Source organism: Salmo salar, chromosome ssa01 (genome assembly GCF_905237065.1).
Source record: "Salmo salar chromosome ssa01, Ssal_v3.1, whole genome shotgun sequence".
In the NCBI taxonomy this organism is placed as follows: Eukaryota; Metazoa; Chordata; class Actinopteri; order Salmoniformes; family Salmonidae; genus Salmo; species Salmo salar.
In genome coordinates, this window is record NC_059442.1 from 68705233 (window position 1) to 68729238 (window position 24006).

At 41.1% G+C, this 24006-nt stretch overlaps 1 protein-coding gene across 1 annotated transcript; it reads right to left on the reverse strand.

Moving 5' to 3' along the window:
• Positions 1–769: 769 nt before the first annotated feature.
• Positions 770–22894, reverse strand: LOC100380754 (coiled-coil domain-containing protein 6). The gene is made up of 9 exons (XM_014205023.2): positions 22386–22894; positions 21154–21303; positions 16977–17105; positions 16464–16567; positions 16078–16238; positions 12370–12526; positions 12011–12111; positions 5238–5359; positions 770–2108 (listed from the first exon to the last, which is right to left on the reverse strand). The coding sequence occupies exons 1-9, from the start codon at positions 22638–22640 to the stop codon at positions 1920–1922; spliced, it is 1368 nt and encodes a 455-aa protein (XP_014060498.1). The 5' UTR covers positions 22641–22894; the 3' UTR covers positions 770–1919.
• Between the last annotated feature and the right edge of the window lie 1112 nt (positions 22895–24006).

Here is a 24006-nt window from a genome sequence, read left to right on the forward strand (position 1 = left end):
CAGAGTCCAATCTGGATTCCTGCTTGGATTAGTTTGAGTTGCTTAGCTCTGCAACAGCATGCTGTATGATGAAAAATTACACAGAGGTGTCTATCATATCAACATGGCTATCGCATACATTGTTTTAATGGTTGTTCTTTTGGCCTAAATGTGTGAGTCAGTCTCTCCGGTCTACCCCTGACCTGAGGCCTACATTTCTGTAGGATCAAGTTCCCACCCAGTTCTTGGGGTTATTGTAATGACATAAATGTTTATCACAGTAATCTCCCTGGTGAGTGGAGTCATGAAAAGCCGCTCTCCTGACTGGCTTGAACCAGTCCGAACCAAGTGGACTTGACGTTTGGTTATGGGCGCACAGCCAGGGGCGAGAGGTGAGCTATTGAGAGAGCTGCTTAAAATGAAATATTTCTGAAGCTAGATTAACATCAGTTCAGGGTGTTAAGGGGTAACAGGAGAAAGCCGGGCAAGGCTATTTTTATGTAGCTAGTATCACACGCACAGCGGCTAAAAGAGGAAAGGGGATTACTGAACAGTCTGAAGTGGTTCTGATATTGGGAATAACATAGTTCCTCGCCAGAGTAGGATAGCATTTGGCTGAAGCCAGAGTAAGATTTAATTGCCTAGGTTCTCTGCCACCAAGAAAACACTGGAATGTTGGAAGTGAGGGTGTGTTTTTAGGACTTTGATCTGGAAACCATCATGGAAATCAAAGGGCAAGACATTAAGGACATTACACAGACACAATAACACATTCACACCTTTGAACATATAATTTCCAGTCAATTACTTTATTAGTGTCAAAAGTTCATCTTGCGTAACTTGTGTGAAGTTCAGCTCAGGCTTATGCCAAAAACAAGTGTGACTGGAACACATGATTTTACAGAACAGTGCATGCTTCAGATAAGCCACGGTTATGTGTGTATTCAATGCTGGTATTCAAATAAAAAATAAAGCAGAATGAAGGATAAACACTGTCAGTCTTTCACTGGTTCACACATGACAACCTCCAGTAGAACTGAAAACATTACCAACAGTCAGTTGCCACATATTGTAAAAACAAAGTACAACACACTAAAATTAGAATCATCTTCTCAAGAGCTTTTAATCATACATAGAAATGTCATTCAACAGTACCATTCATTTTGAATGTTATCAGTATATTTAGTGTAAAGAGCATTACGTTTTTGTCTGATGAGGAATTTCCATAGGGATGACAAAATCTTTTATAACCACACCAGAGATAGAGCTGTGGAAGAGAGAGAAAGAGACGCAAGAGTACATGACTACATATATTGGAACACCTCAGACTACATTTGAATACCTCAAAAGCCAACATTTATCTGTGGTTTATGTACCAGTGTCCATCTTTTTTCTTTTTTTTTTCCTTTTTAAACGAGCAGTGTGGCAAGCAGTGTCTTTCAGAATCAAAAAGTCAACATATCTTTGCGCTAGCTCCCTCCCATCATCAATGCCCTATATCTGGGTTACTCCTAAAGCTGAGCTTTCTTTTTCAATACATCTTACCTACTTAAGCGATTCTTACTGGGATGCAATTGCTTAAGTTGCTTTTGAACAAGAGGGTGGGGTGTGCACATTACTGCAGTTGGAATGTGGTATTGCAGACATGGAAGGGATCCAACACATCCAGCCGACAAACACCACTACAAGACTTTGTTACCATACGTGTTGGTTGTTAGCGCCACAATAATTCCAATCGTCAACAGTTCCAAGCAAAAAACAAACATGTACAAGACAAGGTGAACAGATATCAGCCTACAAATCCCAGAAGCGCAGTTAAAGTCAGTAAATTCCTTAGAACGCCCCATGTTGCTTCAGGTCTTCTGCCGGCTCATAGAAACTTGCTCTGTGGGGTTTCAACTCCCTGGTTGTCGAAGTAGTGTAGCATGGCATAGCACATGTTAAGGCTGGGAGGGGGGATGCGCTGCATGCTGCGACATAGCTGCAGGAGAGGACATGGACTGGACCATCGGCTGGGCTGGCGGGGGGAGCGGGTGCAGAGGCTGCGCCCCTGGCTGCGTGTTGGGGGAGGGCGGCGGTGTCGGACGTTTGAATTTGTCTGGGCTGGTGCTTCTTCTCGGGGAGGGCCTCTGTTTCGAAGAAAAGAGGGAAGACAGAGGGCGATAAGAAACACTCAGTCACGTCAATTCTCATAAAAAAAAACACCCCTTCTCAAAAAGTTTCTATTTTAAATCGAACACCTTCAATTACCTTTCCGTAAACAGTTCCCCTTCTTGCGTGAGCATTGGCGAGTTAGAAACAAATACTGCTGGTGACAAAGCGCTGGCGAATACACCCTGGCTTTGATGAGTGTCTGGGTGGCTGGCCTGATGCACCTTGTCACCACCACTTACTACTGATGAGCTCTAGGATCTCTAATGACGGCTGCTACCCAGAAACCAACACACTTCAGAGGCACACAGAGGCACATGCTGACAAAAAAAGTAATGCTCATCTCTGGAGCACTCAATGTTACCATGGAAACACACAAAAAAAAGAGTGCTTGTGTCACTTTTTCAAAGGGCAATCGCAAGTCACTGAAAAGAAGCAGAGTGTTCAGCTCACAAAGTCATCTCTGAGCTGAAAACTGTTTCAACCCTGAGTGTGGACCTGGTTGGTACCTGATGAAAGGAGGGTGAACTCCTGTGACTTCTCCCAGCAGCCAGTCAGACACAGGAAATCAGTGTTACTTAACTGGTCTCCATAACCACAGGGAATGGCTTCACTTTACAGAGACACTAGGCTCCCACATTTCCATCCACAGTTTATGCAAGTAAAGTCCTACCGTATATAAAAATGTAAAAAATCACGGCAGCTGTGATAGAAACAGGAATTTCGGTACAATTTTATAAATGCCGACAGAATTTGTTCGTTCGACATGGTGGGATCTTTTTGTGATTGTAAAATGAATTATGCGAGAAATGCCTTTACGCGCAAATATTGATAGAACAAACATCATATCAAAGTAAACTTGGAGTCACGCGATGATATGTTGTGTGGTCCTCCCACTACAACTCGGAAAACCATGCAGTTTATTAGGCTACAGATGAAATAAATTAACTTCACAGGGCGGTGAAAGTGCACAGTGATCTTGATGCTCCTTTCCAATAAATATTGAGGGTCGTATTCTGGTGACATGATGATCGATCATTCACTGTTGTTTGACAAATATAAATTTTCTCGCTGTTATCCATAATAATCTCATCATGTAGACTAGCCTTCCCCCACTGTATATGCGAGCTGTTGGCTAGAGCGCACCTGCTAAAACCAGAGGGAGCACATTTGATATTTAACGCAACAGTTACATTTTAGTCATTTAGCAGACGCTCTTATCCAGAGCGACTTACAGTAGTGAATGCATACATTTCATACATTTTTTCCCCGTACTGGTCCCCCGTGGGAATCGAACCCACAACCCTGGCATTGCAAACACCATGCTCTACCAACTGAGCCACACGGGACCAGTTTTTGGACAAAACTATTGGTAGAGTTGAAAATGCGATGGAAACATATTGAACTTAAGATTTTTATTCTGTACATGAAAGCATAAGCGAAAAAGTAAATTGTGTGTGCACTACAGCATCACGCACTGATTATTATCCGCAACAAATCCATTTAATGGAAACACCACTGGTGGGAAAATGTGCATATTTTGTTAATGCAGATTCTTCAATATTTGCATGAAAATCTGGTCGCCAATTGGATGGATGTTGACATGGAGCCGGAGGCTTCTGCAGAAGACAGTCACTGATGTAATTACAAAATGTTCTACTCAGTACTCAGAGCTTGGGTATATTTCAGTGCCAATTTGCAATTAATAGGCTAATCCATATTGCCTTAGGCTGCTCCCAGGTCATTTTGCGCAGCAATGGAATGAATGATGGGACAGAGTGACCCGAACAGCGGTAACAGGAAAGTGAGAGGGAATGGAATTTCCTAAAGCCTGTGGTAATGAGTGGTTGAACGGGAGACACAGGTCACAGGGAGCTGTGTCAGATTGGGCTGATCCCTGCCGCCACCACAGTCATTACCACCCTGCTGGCACTGGGAGAGGACCTCCTGAGTTGATAACAGGCACTGGGAGGACAATTAAACACAGGCAGGGAGGTGCCAAACGATGTGAGAACTGAAATACAAGTTTTAAATTAAGAGCATTCTTCAATTCCACAAGCAATGAATTTAGCAGTATTGATTGTTATTATGTTTGAGCATAAGAACACAGCATTAGCCAATGTTAAAATGCATAGAATTGCAGGAAATTAGCTTTAAAAAGGGCAACATTCTCTTAGCTCATGGCAGAATATGTAGAATTGCATTAAATTAACTTTAAAATGCGAACAATTCTCTACTCCGCCATCGAGAAATTCAGCTGCGCAGACCTCACCCATTACCACGCCCACCACCTATGCCCCTTTTTGATACAGAAAAAAACCCTGTACACCATACAAATCTGCTGGCTCAGACTGACTCCTGGCACGTTTATTGAAAAGACCTCATTTGATAGAACATTCATATAGTCCGGGGATCATCAACTACATTCAGCAGCGGGACAATTTTTTCTTGAGCGCATGATCAGAGGGGGTCCAGAACATAATTACAAATAATTTGTAGATTGCAAGAATCCCAAACAGATATAATATTTGACTAAAACAATTATTTCAAACCTTGCTATATGATCACGCGACTCTCTATTATGTGTGGGAAGATAACTTGGAGCTGATTTCCCAGTGTTTTTACAGTCTTATGTTCAACAACAATTTATTTCTCAGAATACTTGGGGGGGGGAGACAAATAAAACTAGCATACGTGGAATACCATCAAGGCTAGTCATGTAAGATGACAGACACAGGAGCTTTATACTGTACCAAACAAATTAAGATGTGACCCAGATAAGATAGTCATGAAGATGAATGGCCCACCATAATAATGAATGGCCCACTTACACCAGCCCTTCTCCATGGTATTGGTAGGAGATCCATTCTTCACTATTGCTACATCTCAGCAAGGATCAATGTACACGACCACACTCCCATGATATCTAGATCCGGGACTTTTTGTGTTAGTACCATCTGATAATGCTGTCTGCGCCATTTTAGAGAATAACTGGCATTCATCCATCTACAAATCATCCCCATTATTTTTCCTGGTGCAGATTATATAGCTTAGTTTTGCTAGTTCAGATGCCCACTGGTGGTCTGATAGGAGTGAAGCAGACTCACTGCTACGCCGTGGGAGGATCCTCCGTGGATGTGCAGGGCTGGGGCGTTGAAGTGGGAGATGGCGGCTCTGGACAGAGTGGCCGGGGGAGTGAACCCAACTGTGTGACTACCGTATGACAGACCTGGAAGAAGACAAAACCATTTAGTTTGTAATGTATTTTATGTCTCTGAATTCCATGTACAGTTGTAGCAAAATATATTGGCACCCTTGCACTTCTGTTGAACAATTCCCTATTTCTTAAAAAATAAGTTCAAATTGAAAAAATAAAAAATAAAAGAAAGTTTGGTCCCCTCACCTTGATATTGGATTTTCAACATTGCAGAACCAATTGTATTTTTGTAAACCTAAGTTTACATTTTTTATTTAGACAAATCGCATGGACAAACTTATTGGCACCCCGGAGCTTGTACTTGGTTGAACAGCCTTTGGCCAAGATAACTGCAGACACTCAATGAGCTTGTTGCACCTTTTAACTGGCAATTTTGCCCACAGCAAACTGCTCTAATTCTTCAATTATTAAAGGATGACTCCAACTTCTGTTTTCAGCTATTGCCATAGGTTATGGATGTGATTCAGATCTGGACTCTTCGCTGGCCACTCCAAAACCTCTTATTGAAACATTCCTTTTTGATGTGTGTTTGGGTTGTCTTGTTCTAAGACAGACAACCTTCAATGGAGACTCCGTTTTTGGACACTAGGTTAAACATCAGACTCAACATTGCACTCCAAAACAGCTTGCTAATCTGCTGATTTAATGGATGTCTTCCACAGGTTCAAGGCTCCCAGTACCAGAGGCAGCAAATCAAGGCCACACCAATATCGAACCTCCCCCATGTTTGATTGTAGGGAGTGTTCTTTTCATTGAACACTTAATTTGGTCATCAGTAAACACAGCGCTGATCTGTATTGCCAAAGAGCTCTAATTTTGTTTCATTAGTCCACAGAACATTTCCCCCAGGATTTAGGCTTGTTAAGGTGGGTTTTTGAAAAGTTCAAATCAGGCTTTCTTGTGTCTCCTTCAGCAGTGGGGTCTTCTTAGGTTTACCAATGACCGGCCTGGTTAGAAGCAGTGCGGCTTGGTTGGGTTTCGGAGGACACACGGCTGTAAACCTTCGCCTCTTCCGAGTCCATACGGAGTTGCAGCGATGAGACAAGACTAACTACCAATTGGTAGGGCTGGGCGGTATACCGTATTTTATGATATACCGGTATTGATGCAGGGACCGGTTTGGGTTTTTACTTTACCTTCTATACCGGTATTTGAATGTTTGGTTTATTGAATGTGATACGCAATGTGTAATGTCAATTTTTATAGTTTACTTCGCTAACGTTACTTGAGTCATCTCTCTCCATGCCACTTTCCACACAGACCTAGTCACACCCCCTGTCACTCAAGGAGCGCATTTGATGTTCAACCATAAGACGTTGCGTTCAGTCTGCATGGTCAATGCAGCAGATGCAACAATGTTGTTGACAACAATACTGTTTTCACTTTGCTTCTTAATATAAATCCACTAGTGTTCTATAATGACACTATTAGTTTGTGTTTCTTACATCAGCAAACAGCTAGTTTGTCTTTTCTTAGCAAGTTGCCCTAAATCTCGTGAGATGCTAATTGTTAGCCGCTAATGCTAATAGCTAGTTAACTAGCTAATAAATGTACTAAGTGCAAACGTAGCTAGCTAATACAGCCTGATAATGCCAGTGATGGTGTAGACCTAAATCAGCATTTCGTTTGTGCAACAGTATATTCGAAATCAAAGAGCAATATGCAAAGCAAGAATATGTTAGCTACATGAAGTAGCTAAGAGAAAACATGCAATGTAGCCAACGTTTATAGGGTCCCCTAGGAAACACGTATCAACACTTTAGTTTCTACCCGTCACAATAACGCCTCCCTGGCATTTTAATTCATTGTCATCTCAAACACTGTATTTAAAGTGCCCCCTATTATATTCTAACTATAGAATTAGAATAGTCATTCTATTTCCATGATTCCAACAGTTTGCTCAAAATCGCAAGTCAAATTGCAATTGCAACATTTGGTTAAAAATAAGTCCTAGATCATTTGCCCATATCGTGCAGCCCTACGTGGCAGTGGGGAAATTACCTCAATTGAGCGGTGGTGTAAAGTACTTAAGTAGTACTTGAAAGTATTTTTTAAAGTATTTTTTTGGGGTATCTGTACTTTACTATTTTATTTTTCACAACTTTTACTTCACTAGATTCCTAAATAAAATACTGTAGTTTTTACTCCATTCATATTCCCTGACACCTAAAAGTACTCGTTACATTTTTAATGCTTAGCAGGACAGGAAAATGGTCCAATTCACACACTTGTCAAGAGAAAATCCCTGGTCATCTACTGCCTCTGATCTAGAGGACTCACTAAACAAAAATGCTTTGTTTGTAAATTATGTCTGAGTGTTGGAGTGTGCCCCTGGCTTTCCGTAAATAAATAAAAACAAGAAAATGGTGCCATCTAGTTTGCTTAATATAAGGAATTTGAAATTATTTATATAATTTTTACTTTTGATCCTTAAGAACATTTTATCAATTACATTTACTTTTGACACTAAAGTATATTTAAAACCAAATACTTTGACTTTTACTCAAGTAGTATTTTACTGGGTGACTTTCACTTGAGTAATTTTCTATTAACGTATCTTTATTTTTTACTGAAGTATGACAATTGGGTACTATTTCCACCACTGCAATTGAGTGCAGGAAATGCAGAAATTATTAAAAAGTGCTGAAATTTGTTTTGGTTGAAGTTGAAATGAACAGTATAAAACAATCAGAATGGAGAAAGACTCATTGAAATCACTTAGAATGTATGTGTTGCCACCCAAGGATCACTCACTACTCATAAAACAAATGTAGAACTTTTATTATTCAAAAACTAAAAATACCGTCAAATACAGTCATACCGTCCAATTTGTAAAAACAATAAAAATACTGTGATATAATAAACTCAGCAAAAAAATAAGCATCCTTTTTCAGGACCCTGTCTTTCAAGAATAAATCCAAATAACTTCACAGATCTTCATTGTAAAGGGTTTAAACACTGTTTCCCATGCTTGTTCAATGAACCATAAACAATTAATGAGTATGCACCTGTGTAACTGTCGTTAAGACACTAACAGCTTACAGACGGTTGGCAATTAAGGTCACAGCTATGAAAACTTAGGACACTAAAGAGGCTACTGACTCTGAAAAACACCAAAAGAAAGATGCCCAGGGTCCCTGCTCATCTGCGTGAACGTGCCTTAGGCATGCTGCAAGGAGGCATGAGGACTGCAGATGTGGCAAGGGAAATAAATTGCAATGTCTGTACTGTGAGACGCCGAAGACAGCGCTACAGGGAGACAGGACAGACAGCTGATTGTCCTGGCAGTGGCAGACCACGTGTAACAACACCTGCACAGGATCGGTACTTCCGAACATCACACCTGCGGGACAGGTACAGGATGGCAACAACTGCCCGAGTAACACCAGGAACGCACAATCCCTCCATCAGTGCTCAGACAGGCTGAGAGAGGCTGGACTGAGGGCTTGCAGGCCTGTTGTAAGGCAGGTCCTCACCAGACATCACCGGCAACAACGTCGCCTATGGGAACAAACCCACTGGCGCTTGACCAGACAGGACTGGCAAAAAGTGCTCTTCACTGACGAGTTGCGGTTTTGTCTCACCAGGGGTGATGGTCGGATTCGCGTTTAATCGTCAAAGGAATGAGCGTTACACCGAGGCCTGTACTCTGGGGCGAGATCGATTTGGAGGTGGAGGGTCCATCACGGTCTGGGGCGGTGTGTCACAGCATCATCGGACTGAGCTTGTTGTCATTGCAGGCAATCGCAACGCTGTGCGTTACAGGGAAGACATCCTCCCTCATGTGGTACCCTTCCTGCAGGCTCATCCTGACATGACCCTCCAGCATGACAATGCCACCAGCCATAATGCTTGTTCTGTGGGTGATTTCCTGCAAGACAGGAATGTCAGTGTTCTGCCATGGCCAGCAAAGAGCCCGGATCTCAATCCCATTGAGCACGTCTGGGGCCTGTTGGATCGGAAGGTGAGGAACTTGCAGGTGCCTTGGTGGAAGAGTGGGGTAACATCTCACAGCAAGAACTGACAGATCTAGTGCAGTCCACGAGGAGTAGATGCACTGCAGTACTTAATGCAGCTGGTGGCCACACCAGATACTGACTTACTTTTGATTTTGACCCCCCCCTTTGTTCAGGGACACAATCAATTTCTGTTAGTCTGTCGAACTTGTTCAGTTTATGTCTCAGTTGTTGAATCTTATGTTCATACAAATATTTACACATGTTAAGGTTAAGGTTGCTGAAAATGAACGCAGTTCACAGTGAGAGGACGTTTCTTTTTTTGCTGAGTTTATTTTGGCCATATCGCCCAGCCCTACCAATTGGATACCATGAAATTGGGGAGAAAAAGGGGTAAAAAAATTAAATAAATACAGGTTTACCAATGACCAAATGAAGCATTCAAAGAAAAGAAGACCCTCCCTACAATCAAGCATGTAGGTTAGATAATGCTCTTGGGTTGATTTGCTGCCTCTTGAACGTGTGCAATACATCATGAAATCAGAAGATTATCAAGGTGTTTTGGAGTGCAATGTTCAACCCAGTGTCAGAAAACTGTCTGTTGAAGGTTGTGGGTCTTCCAACAGGACAACAACCCCAAGCACACATCAAAAGCACCCTGGAATGGTTCAAGATGAAACACTGGACTGTTCTGGAGTGTTGATTGAAATGTATTGATTGAAATGACCATGCTGTAACATGGTCAGCATGTTTCAACCAGCCTTTATGATGTTTCCCAGTCACGTAGAGATGACTGGGAAACAAGGGTGCCAATATATTTGCCTGCAACTGTATTTCTGTGGCATGTACTTGGTATGAATGTGAGTAAAGTAAGTTTAAGGATCTCTACGTGACTGGGAAACACCATAAAGGCTGGTTGAAACATGCTGACCATGTTACAGCATGGTCATTTCAATCAATACATTACACAGGCATTTGGGGCTGCTGCACTCACTAGGTTTCCACAACTGGCATTATACTTACACTCCTAATTGGGTGCACGCCACAGCGATCATCCAGCCAGCTACTTTGGGTCATTAGCGTCAGAAGCCTAACACAGTGTAGCTTGGTAACCTGGCTTGCTTAGCGTTTCTAGGGCCATGTCTAGCATAGCTATCAGCCCAAGTTAACACTCTCTCATTATGTCTCCATCTGTCTGACACTGCAGACTGTCAGAGATAAACAGACAAATTACCATGATGGAGTCTTATCAAACCCTATTACCCTATTTTTGGTCATTCCAGGGAGCATCCTTACGCTTACTTCTCTGGAGCAGCTTTAATGTAAAATGTTGCTCTTTGGAGAATGGGAGATACACAACTGGATATTGGCAGTGGTTTGTCTCAGAGTGTTGTAACGTAGGCCTAATTGGGTGATACAAGGTGAGAGACTAATCCTCAGGGGCGGCTGCAGTTATTGCTTGTGATCAATGTAACCTTTCAGTCAGTTAATATCATGAAGTACCACAATGTCATTACTGAAGAAAAAAAAAATTCTCTAATAAGATGTTTTGAAGACTGACAGTCCTTGCAGCCCACTGGAACTTGAGCTCCATGGTCTTAAAGGCCCAGTGCAGTCAAATACTTGATTTCCTGTGTTTTACATATAGTTCCACACTATGAGGTTGGAATAATAGTGTGAAATTGATAATGCCTTTCTAGTTTAAGTATGAAAACACCATCTGAAATCAGCTTGTTTTGGTGGGGTGGCGTTATGGCTTTCCATGGTGACGCCACCAGGTGGTAAATTAGTTAGAACAATAAGAGTTCCAAACCTCTGCCAATAACAGCTAATTTTCAGTTTTCCCCTCCACACTCCTAGACAGTGCTAGCAAAATTCTTGTTTGAGAAATAGCCCTCTGCTAAGAAACTATTTTTTGTATCTTTTTGACCATTTTAATTGAACACAATAAGCTACTTAATTGTTACCCAGAAATTATTTGATACTGACATAAAAATGGCTGCATTAGACCTTTAATTATGCCCCTGAAAACATTTCCTGGAAAAAAAAAAAAAAACACCATCTGATCTGTTAACATGAACCATGGTTTTTAGGAGGTGCCTTGTATACTGAGTCTGGGTGTTGCAGGAGCTCTCTTTCTGCATAACAGGATGTGCTAATCAGAAAACTCAAAAGTAACTTGCTGCAGGCAAAGGACGTCACCCAAACAAACTCATTTCTCCCTCAATTGGTATTATCTTTAGAAGCTGTTAAACTTTACAAGATGTCTGACATTTTCAGAAGGAAAAATGTGGTTAGGGATTGGGGATAGGGATATAAATAGGATTGAATTGAACTCATTTAAGAATAGAGTTATTGTTTTGATATACCTGTTAACCCAATGTTCAAAACAAGTAGCAACCGAGACAGGACTTGTACCAAGGTGACCTTAAATTCAGCCAATTATCAGTAAGGATATATCAAACTGGAACAGAGAGTTCCTGATACACCGATAGACAAAATATGACTTAATGAGTAACTAAATATAAAATAATACACCTATTCATATCACACTATATTATACAACAACTCTGTCAGAGTCAATGGTGCTCTTTATGGACGTGGTTCTTTCTCTTCCTTCAACCAGTGACATAATAGATATTCATAAAATAGGGTGTAATTATGAGGTGTTTGGACTTGGGCCACGGTATTCCTGTACTGTACGTACCAGGTGATATGGGTCGGCTGGAGCTGGGGGAAGGAGTGTATGGGATGGGACTGGATACCGTCCGTGCTCGCAAGCCTTGAGCTGACATCTCATTGAAGTACCTGAGGGAGGAAAAGACCAGTTTAGATAATCATTTTATGTCTCCAAATATCACTCCCAATCCCATGAGCAATGATTTGCTGTCTGAAACAGAAAGTACTAGCATTGGAGTATCAAGTGTGACATTGAGGAAGTGAGAGTGTGGGGTTGCTTATTTGACTTTTGGCTATGCATGGCTGACCGTAGAATAGAACTTAAACATAGGTTGGAGATGGTGAAGTTGGAACAGAGTGTTTAATGAGTTGCTGTTTCATGTCTACCTCTCGTCATCCATCTCCAGACTGGACTCGCTCTCAGATAGCTGTCTACACAGGGCCTCGCGGCGCTCCATCTCTCTCTGCAGCTTCCTCTGCAGACGGATGTTCTCCTCACGCATGTGTCGCTCCTCCTCAATGTACTGGGCCCGCTTCTCTGTGTCTGGGAGGGGACGGACAAATCAAGTTTCATTAAAAACTAAATGCATCATCATAACACAGAAATGAGTCATTTCACAACAATGTATTGTTCTGAGAGAGCAAAGACGCAACAGTTTTGAGACAATAGTATAATTAATGTGCTTACCAAAAGTACTTTTCTATAACGCACCACTTCAACAGTTGTTTTCCTTAGCCTTTCATTGGTGTTTTTTTAATGTGCTTTTTATTGCTATATTACAGCAGCTATTGCACCTAAATACACTGTGTTCGTCATGTTTCAAAGTAATAGGTGAAATAGGTCACGTATGGTCTCTAATGACAAAAAGGATTATGAGGTAACAAAGCCCATGATTTCATCAGCTTCTTAGTATTATTTTAGCCACAGCCCTGGTCCAAGAAGGCTTTAGACCGAACAAAAGATTGGTCTGACGGCTCCCTCTAGTGGCTGCAGCAACCACCACAGAACATCAACTGTGTGTATAGCGCTGTCCGCGTTACTGAAGCTGCAACATAATTACAGCCATTTCTGACTGAATAGTTATGTTAAAGAATTACATAATTTGTTTAGGAAAAACATTCCCTATTCCCTCAACTCTTGCTCTCTTTACGTGACACATGTATGCATCGCATGCACGTGACCAATACGGCCTGACCTATAGCATATCATTATCACAAATAAATTGGTTATAGCGAACTCTGAACACGTGACAACAAAATGGATGCAGAGGACATGAAAAATAAACTTGAAACAGGGGAATGTTTACTGGTTGCGCAGGAGGTACAGGGGAAGTCTTATGTGTGGAGTAAATTTGACTAGTTGTGGAAAATACAGGAGATCAAGAAAAATAAGGTATGGCGCAAGCTTTGCGTGCATATTATGTGTGCCAAATAGGTGCTTTTAGATTACAAAAAAAAAATCTGACTGTTTGGAACAACATAAACAACACATAAGCGTACCAGAGAGTCTGTTGTAACATTTGTTTCGTTTTTTTGTAAAGCCTTTATTAAAGTAAAGACTAAAAACTGTCACATTCATTCATGAATGCAATTTTCGAAATGAAACAGTTTAGGCCTATTTATTGTTAACGCTAATTATTCAATGGTCGCTTTGTTATTTTAAAACTAAAATGCTTGATTGCATTTTACATCATGAATGACTCGTATTCTGTGTGATGACATGAACAAATTAATGATTGATTGATACACTAGCCTATATAAGTATTGAAATATAGGCCGAAGTAAGTTACGGTATTAAGACTAAACAGGATGCCCTCTTAGGCCTACAGCTCAATGGTGGTTATACAAGGCTGCTATACTAAACCTACTAATGATAATGACATTACTTTTTATTATGATGACAATAATGACAATAACAAGGAGATGACAGAAAGATGGTTATTATTATTATTATAAATATAATTTGACAATTTGGAAAACCGTAAACACTAAATAAATTATAAATAATACCATGGTCTAAAAAATAAGTGCAAAGCCTTTATTACAGCATAGCAAAGATCAAAAACAGCTGAATTTGTGAAATTGTTGCGTTAGGCTTGGTGCTCACGGAATCAGGCTATTGAGTGTTTAATCAGGCAACAGAAGCAGGATCCCTCTGATTTCTGTAGATACACAGTACCAGTTAAGTTTGGACACCTACTCATTCCAGGGTTTTTCTTAATTTTTTTGCTATTTTCTACACTATAGAATAATAGTGAAGACAAACTCTGAAATCATGTGGGAACCAAAAAAAGTGTTAAACAAATCAAAATATAATTTGAGATTTGAGATTCTTCAAAGTAGCCACCCTTTGCCTTGATGACAGCTTTGCACACTCTTGGCATTCAGTCAACAAGCTTCATGAGGTAGTCACCTGGAATGCATTTCAATTAACAGGTGTGCCTTGTTAAAAGTTAATTTGTGGAATTTCTTTCCTTCTTAACACGTTTGAGCCAATCAGTTGTGTTGTGACTAGGTTGGGGTGGTATACAGAAGATAGCCCTATTTGGTAAAAGACCAAGTCCATATTATGGCAAAAACAGTTCAAATAAGCAAAGAGAAAAGACTTTAATACATGAAGGTCAGTCAATAGGGAAAATGTCAAGACCTTTGAACGTTTCCTCAAGTGCAGTCGCAAAAACCATCAATCACCATGATGAAACTGGCTCTCTTGAGGACCGCCACAGGAAAGTAAGACCCAGAGTTACCTCTGCTGCAGAGGATAAGTTGATTAAAGTTAACTGCACCTCAGAAGCAGGCCAAATAAATGCTTCAGAGTTCAAGTAACAGACACATCTCAACATCAACTGTTCAGAAAAGAGACTGCATGAATCAGGCTTTCAAGGCAAAGAAACCACTACTAAAGGACATCGATAAGAAGAAGAGACTTGCTTGGGCCAAGAAACATGAGCAATGGCATTAATCTGTCCTTTGGTCTGATGAGTCCAAATTTTAGATTTTTGGTTCCAACCGCCGTGTTTTTGTGAGAGTGTGTAAAAATGTCATCAAGGCAACGGGTGGCTACTTTGAAGAATCTAAAATATATTTTGATTTGTTTAACACTATTTTGGTTACTACATGATTCCATATGTTATTTCATAGTTTTAATGTCTTCACTATTATTCTACAATGTGGAAAATAGTAAAAATAAAGAAAAACCCTTGAATGAGTAGGTGTGTCCAAACTGTTGACTGGTACAGTATATGGATGATTTATAAAGCCAGTAACATTTAACAGTTGGGCTATTGATTATAGACCTAATTAAGTTGGGGTTTCGTCTCTCCTCACTTTTCTTAGACAATCAAGGCAAGGGCTGTTTTCTCGTCTCCCAACTATGCTGCTGCCGCATTGTTCTCAACACCAATATGCTGGTTAATTTTGTTATTATGCACACAGCAACATGGTCTAGGAAAAGGCACCAATTCAACAGCGTTTCAGAATCGCAGACAGCGACCACTATCCAATGCGGGAGAAAGCGCATTTTTATAAAATAATATTATTTTTTATTTGTGTTGCACCACTGTTCTTACATAATTTAACCACCACATACAATTTCTGCAGCACATTTCTTAGACTGATGGACCGTGCCATCCCTACGGCCTCCACAATGGATCATTCCACTCAGACAGGCGTGAAAATCAGACAGGTGTCTTGAACACAATTATTATTTATTTTACTGCTACTGCTCGACCCAAGAAATCTCGATCAACAAACAGCCTATCAACCAAACAATCGACAAGTCGACTAAATGGGGTCAGCCCTAGTGTGTCCACATCTGTTTGAGTGGTAGTAGAACTAATCGTTCCCAAATTGAATTAAATTAAAGTGTATGGACTTTTCAAACACATGATAGACATGTATCTGTAAAAAGAGGAGTACTCTACGGTGAACTACCACTGGTGTTCTAAGATCATGTGAAACAATCAGTGAACAAAATGAAAATAAGTGACTGTAGATCTTCTTGAGGACCAAAGCTTTTCCGAATTTTTATGGGTTCTACGAAACTAGGGCACGTCATGATGAGTTCACTGTTGACCAACGGCCTTTGACACTCACGCTGCAGCTCTGTGGTACGGAGGCTCTTCTTCAGTCTCTCCACCTCGTCCTTCAGGAAGCGGATATGCCGCATCATGTTCTCCGGAGAGTCGATCTCCATGGAAACATCCCTGGGAGAGGGAGGAGCAGACACAGGCTGGTCCAACTTCTCCTGGAGGATTCTGTCAAAGTTAACAGATCCGCCAGTAAGGGAAGATGGAGAGAGCCATTCGATATATTATTACTACTTTCCTAATAAAGATAATCATTGAAGAGCATACAACAGTAATATGAAGGTTCATTTTGTTTACTTTCAACCATTCACTGAATCCAGCACCGAGATTTCTCTGGATGTGCACATACTACTCTACTCCTAAAGAATATACGGTTACATAATAAAATCCTACCTTTTCTCTGCCTCTAATTTGTCCATGCGCTTCCACAGTCTATTGACAAGAGCCTCTTGTTCTTGCTCTAATGTGTTTTCGAGGTCAATCTTCTCACGCCTTAGCTGGAAACAAAGGGAACACAGAAAAGAGATATTCTGTTTCAGAACATCTTGCACAAAGAAATGCACACCCACACACAAAAAACATATACATCCCCAGCACCGTAATGGCACTTGCTCTTAAGTGGCAGTGCTGACATGATGTTTAAAGTTTGTCCTCATGTCCTCAGAGTAGACTCAGCTGCACCAAGACGATGTCATTGCACCATTCACTGGAGGCTGGTGAGGGGAGGACAGCTCAGACAAATGGCTGGAATGGTGTGACTGGAATGGTATCAAAACCATGGAAACTATTGTGTTTTGATGCATTTAAAACCATTCTATTCATTATTTTCCAAACAACACTATGAGCACGTACTCCCCAATTAAGGTGCCACCAGCTGCCTGTGGTGTCATTATAATGTCACTGTACCTGCTCCAAGGTGAGCTGCTTTGATATTGTGTCGTTCTCCATTTTCTTGATCTTCTTCATCAGTTTGTTGACCTGGAACTCCTGCTCCTGCTCCAAGTGCTGTTCCAACTCAGCCTTCTCATGTTGTAACTGTAGGAGGAAAAGGGGAGGAGAAATCAATGCAAGTAATTGCAACCACTGAAAAGATTGGCATTAGAGCACTGTGGATACATGTTGATTGGTCCGTGTTATAGAGATGGTAAAGGGTTGGTACTGCTTGTCTCCGATTGTGATCTGGTGAAGAACGTCTCGCGAAATGGCGACGGTGCAGCTAGATATTGCCCAAAGTAACCAAAGGGTGCGGCTCATGGCTTGTTAAAAATAAGACGACTGTGTGATGGATTATGTAGATGGTTTTTTATTAGGCCCAATTTGCTAATATCTAACGAATACTGACCAATCATCAGGTCAAAATAAAACAAACAAATGAATAAAACAGGGGGTTGAGCTATTTTAGTTGAGTGCTAGAGGCCATTTGACAGCCTAACCTTAGCCTATTACTACAGTACAGTGGACCCTAACTTCAGAAGAACAGTCAGTCAGTGTACACCCCGCAGAGACTGGCCTATTTCATCGAGCCACAGACTTTTATTATAATTTGGTGGGTGTTTATATTGGTTGTATTTCACATATAAGTGTGTATTAATCTGCATGTGTGAATTGGAAATGTTTGTTTTTTTTGCATATCCCAACTCCCCCTAAGACACCGTCACGGCCAACATCGAATGTCAACAACTTTTCTCTTCGATTGGCCTGAAAACCCACTGGATGCCATGCATACCATCTTACTTACTAACAAGAGCTAAGAGTTTGTTTGAAGATAAATGTGACTTATGAAGCCTCATAACAGTTTAGAAAGGGGCAGCATCATAAGCTGCATTTACACAGGCAGCCCAATTCTGATCTTTTGCCCAATTACTGGCAAAAGAGCTGATCTGATTGGTCAAAAGACCAATTAGTGAAAATAAAAATGAGAATTGGGCTGCCTGTTTAAACACAGCCATAGACGCCTGTATTTGAAGGTGAATACAGGACTTCTAGGGCAGTGGCTCTCAAACCTCTCAATGGGGACCCCCAGACGTTTCACAATTTTGTTGTAGCCCTGAACTAGCTCACCTGATTTACCTAGTCATGGGCTTGATAATTAGTTGGCAAGTTGAATCAGGTGTGCTAGCTCTGGAAAAGTTCAAATAAACAGAACATGTCCCAGAGGAGAGGTTTGAGAACCACTGATGTAGGGGTTATGCTAGGGGGTGGGCAAACTGCGGCCTGCATCCGCCCACCAAGCCGATTAAATGTGGCCTGCACGGGACTTCAAAAATCCACTCTGGGTTACAAAGTCTAAAACGAGATACAAAGTACAGTACCAGTCAAAAGTTTGGACACACCTACTCATTCCAGAGTTTTTCTTTATTTTTACTATTTTCTACATTGTAGAATAATAGTGAAGACATCAAAACTATGAAATAACACATATGTAATCATGTAGTAAACAAAAAAAGTGTTACATCAAAATACATTTTATATTTGAGATTCTTCAAAGTAGCAACCCTTTGCCTTGACAGCTTTGCACAATTGGCATTCTCTCAACCAGCTTCATGAGGTAGTCAACTGGAATGCATTTCAATTAACAGGTGTGCTTTATTAAAAGTTAATTCATGGAATTTCTTAACTTAATGTGTTTGAGCCAATCAGTTGTGTTGTGACAAGGTAGGAGTGGTATACAGAAGATAGCCCTAAAAGAACAGCTCAAATAAGCAAAGAGAAACGACAGTCCATCATTACTTTAAGACATGAAGGTCAGTCAATACGGAAAATTTCAAGAACTTTGAAAGTTTCTTCAAGTGCAGTCGCTAAAACCGTCACGTGCTATGATGAAACTGGCTCTCAGGACCGCCACAGGAAAGGAAGACCCATAGTTACCTCTGGATCAGTTCATTAGTTAACTCACCTCAAATTGCTGCCCAAATAAAAAGTAACAGACACATCTCAACATCAACTGTTCAGAGGAGATTGCGTGAATCAGGCATTCATGGTTGAATTGCTGCAAAGAAACCACCACTAAAAGGACACCAATAAGAAGAGACTTGCTTTGGCGAAGAAACACGAGTATGGACATTAGACCGGTGGAAATCTGTCCTTTGGTCCGATGAGTCTAAATTGGAGATTTTTGGTTCCAACGGCCGTGTCTTTGTGAGACACAGAGTAAGTGAATGGATGATCTCCGCACATGTGTTTCCAACCGTGAAGCATGGAGAAGGTGGTGTTATGGTATGGGGGTGCTTTGCTGGTGACATTGTCTGTAATTTACTTAGAATTCAAGGCACACTTAACCGGCATGGCTACCACAGCACTCTGCAGCGAAACACACTCCCATCTGGTTTGAGCTTAGTGGGACTATCATTTGTTTTTCAACAGGACAATGACCCAACACACCTCCAGGCTGTGTAAGGGCTATTTGACCAAGGAGAGTTATGGAGTGCTGCATCAGATGACTTGGCCTCCACAATCACCCGACCTCAACCCAATTGAGATGGTTTGGGATGAGTTGGACCGCAGAGTGAAGGAAAAGCAACCAGCAAGTGCTCAGCATGTGAGAAATCCTTCAAGCATTCCTCATGAAGCTGGTTGAGAGAATACCAAGAGTGTGCAAAGCTGTCATCAAGGCAAAGGGTGGCTACTTTGAAGAATCTAAAAGATATTTTGAATTGTTTAACACTTTTTGGTTACTACATGATTCCATATGTGCTATTTCATAGTTGATGTCTGCACTATTATTTTTTTATGTAACCCGGTAAGTTGACTGAGAACACATTCTCATTTACAGCAATGACCTGGGGAATAGTTACAGGGGAGGGGGGGAGATGAATGAGCCAATTGTAAACCCTGGGAGGATTAGGTGACCATGATGGTATGAGGGCCAGATTGGGATCTTTGCCAGGACACCAGGGTTAACACCCCTACTCTTACGATAAGTACCATGAGCTCTTTAGTGAACACAGAGTCAGGACACCCGTTTAACTTCCCGCCCGAAAGACGGCACTCTACACAGGGCAATGTCCCATATCACTGTCCTGGGGAATTGGGATATATATATTTTTTTATACCTGTGGAAAGGGTGCCTCCTACTGTCCCTCCAACACAACATAGATCTGATCTCCCATGCAGGACCAACCCTGCTTAGCTTCAGAAACAAGCCAGCAGTGGGATGCAGAGTGGTATGCTGCTGGCCAATTATGCTATACAATGTAGAAAAACCCTTGAATGAGTAGGTGTCCAAACTTTTGACTGGTACTGTATGTAGAAATTATAACAGACCTATCTATTTTCAAATAACTGCCCATTCTCTGGCCCCTGCAAATAGATTGACTAACAAATCGGTCAAAGAAAAATCTGTGCGGCCCTCCATTGAATTTCAAAATCCCTGTGGCCCTCTCCCAGAATGATTGCCCACCCCTGGAAGAGGCAGCCCTGTCCTCATAGTAGTAGTAGCCTATACCACTGAAAATACTAATACTATGAACCACTATTTACTGTTGAAGCCTGGGGTGTGGGAGAACAGGGTTGCTAGTTCAAATCCACATTAGCATTGTTGTTCTAGCCTGGTGCAGGCCACTGACATGAAATTCATGGGGAAAAGTATGTTAGACAAGTCCATGTTTTATGACGACACTTAGTGAGGGGAACATGTGCTAAGGAGCGTCCGTCGACACTAAAGTATAGGAACAGAAGTGGGCCTATTTTATGTTATGAAGCAGGACAGATAACAAGCGCCTCTAGACTGTCTGACCTTTAACCTGGGTTTGTTAAAACACACGAGTGGTCCAGTGAGATTCATGCTTCTTCTTTGTACATCAAACCATTTGTCAGTACTGCAAAGGTCAATCGCTCATATTGGTAATGGAACTGAGGCAAAATGTGGGTCAGTTGCAAAAGAGACCAAATAGCCTAAACCAGGAATAGGAGTAGTCAGTCGAGTCATTTAGAGCAGTGATGAGGTCGGTTAATCAAATAACTTGAGTCAAGAACCAATGCTGTTGGTTCTTGACTCAAACACACAACCTTAGGTTGACATTGTGACAAATACTTGGCATAAGTTAAATGCCCCAGAGTCAGTTATTTTCCAGCTGTCACTCACTTGCATGAGTTTTCTTGACAGTTCATTGGTGAGAAATTCCTCCTCTTTCTCATAGTTAACAGCGAGGGTCTCCTTCTCTTTTTGCAGGGCCTGGATCTTCTTGAACAGGGTATTGCTGATGAACTCCTCCTCCTGCTCAGCCCTGGCTTGCTGCAGTCACAGAGGACAAAATGTACCAAAAATATCAGTGCAGCATTCACAACAAAATGGCTCACGGAATACATGTCACAAATATGTTATGGGACACTTCATTTTTTTTGCACTGGGTAACAATGACAACATATGAAGTGATTTGTTTTTGCCAATCGAATGTCAGCTTCTACCACACTGCTCAGCTCACAGCTGTCTCTGCTAAAATATGGGATTCTTATTCATAAAGCTGATGGCTTTCTAATTGGCGCAGTAGTATCTTAACAAAAACAAGGAATAGCACTGTGCAGATTTGCTGCATTAAAGGTCTGTCAGCTAGAGAGGAAGCAGATAGTCCACCCCCACATATCAATGACTCAAGAAGTAGCCTATTGCACTAACTGAATGAGTGACTGACGTTGAGAAACTACCTATAATTTTTTTTTTGTACTGTCAACTGTCATGGCGAGGAAAGCAGAGACAGAAAAAGGGGTGGTGGAGGCACAAATAGGGGAACGAACAGAAAGGAAATCCATGTCAGTCTACTGATGCTTAAAACAGGCATACTAGGTGTTGTTGAACTAGCTAGGTTATGATTTATTATAAATTCAACGGTTGTGTCAAGGGGTATATGTAACGTTAAGCACAAAAATAAATAACGATGAGAACCCAAAGCCTCATAATAGCGGACTAGTTGGCTAGTTTAGATGACACAGCTAACATTATTCTAACGTTAGTTAGATACAAACGTCAACTTCTTGGTCACCATTTGTCAAATGGATTGGTGTTTGCAAATTAACAACAGGACATTGGCTAGCAAGCTAATAAAACTACGAGAGTTATCGGCAAAACAAAACGGGTTACCAAGCTAACGTTAGCTAACCAACTAGCTATGCTAGCTCGCTAAACTAGCTAAGTTATCTAGCTAGCCTCTTAACAAGCGTAACTACGTTGCCTTTATTTCGCTACTAGGTAGGTAGCTAGCTAACGTTAGTTGGCTAACCTGGTTGCAATTTCGTATGTTTAACGTGCGTGTATAACGTTCGGTGATTTTTTTGTATGTAGGTAGCTAGGCTAACCAACAAAAACCACCAGTTACTCACAATAGTGACGCTAGCTTTACGCAGGTCCCGATTCTCCCCCTGTAGTGCCTTGCACTTGAGTTTGAACGTCTCCAGCTCAATTTTAAGAACTTTGTTCTCCTGTTGTAGTGAGGCTAATCGGTTAGTTAACTCCTCTAATCGAAACTGTGAAATGACTACCCCCGGTTTGGTCAAATTTGAGGCGGATGATGACATTGGTGTAGCCGAGCTACTCCCTGCTCCGTCCGTGTCGCTCTCGCTTGCACTGTCCGCCATGACTATGTGTGCGACAGACAGTACCGTGGAGGAGACGAGACTGCAGCTGCAGTGTTTGTAGGGCAGCAGCAGGGTCTTCACTAGTTGCCACAGTCACAAAGTAATCATTATGGCTAAAGCCCGCCTATTACTACAATGTATATTCTTAAAGTCGTATTTTAAACGTAAACTTAACTCTAACCACACTGCTAACCTTAAACCATAACCTAACCTCAAATGAAGACCAAAAAGCAAGATGTTGTTTTCATGTTTGACTTTGTGGCTGTGGTTTCTAGTGACAACCCGGCAGCAGCCTATGAAAATTCGGTGTGACGTGACCTTGCTCTGTTTCAACCACACGCGTGTTAAAATAGCGCCACCCTGTGGAGATAACTCTGTCAAGTGGTGTGCTATTTTGTGCCAATGTTCATCGATGTCATATGAAACAGAAAATAACGATTTGAAAGTAAAAGAGTAGTATATTGCAATTAAGTGGACAATATTACAGAGGAATTTTTGTGCTCCTGAGTGGTGCAACGGTCTAAGGCACTGCATCTCTGTGCTAGAGGCGTCACTACAGTCCCTGGTTCGATTCCAGGCTGTATCACAACCGGCCTTGATTGGGAGTCCCATAGGGTGGCGCACAATTGGCCCAGCGTCATTAGGTTTTGGCTGGGATAGGCTGTCATTGTAAATAAGAATTTGTTCTTAACTTACTTGCCAAGTTAAATAAAAATGAATAAAGGGAAGCCAAAAGCAAAGCTCTTCATCTTTTGCTTTATTCAACAGTAGTCTAATGAAAAGTTGCAGTGCATGAACAATATAAATTTTCTGCACTGTGGGTTTGATTGAATATGACCCCTTATATCTCCTTACCAGTCATGTACTGAACCAGTCAAAAGTTTGGACACACCTACTCATTCAAGGGTATTTAAAAATATATATTTTTCTATATTGTAGAATAATAGTGAAGACATCAAAACTATGAAATAATACATATGGAATCATGTTGTAAACAAAAAAGTGTTAAACAAATCAAAATATATTTTATATTTTAGATTCTTCAAAGTAGCCACCCTTTGCCTTGATGACAGCTTTGCACACTCTTGGCATTCTCTCAACCAGCTTCATGAGGTAGTCACCTGGAATTAATTTTAATTAACAGGTGTGCCTTGTTAAAAGTTAATTTGTGGAATTTATTTCCTTAATGAGTTTGATCCAATCAGTTGTGTTATGACAAGGTAGGGGTGGTATACAGAAGATAGCCCTATTTGGTAAAAGACCAAGTCCATATTACGGCAAGAACAGCTCAAATAAGCAAAGAGAAATGACAGTCCATCATTACTTTAAGACATGAAGGTCAGTCAATAGCTAAAATTTCAAGAAC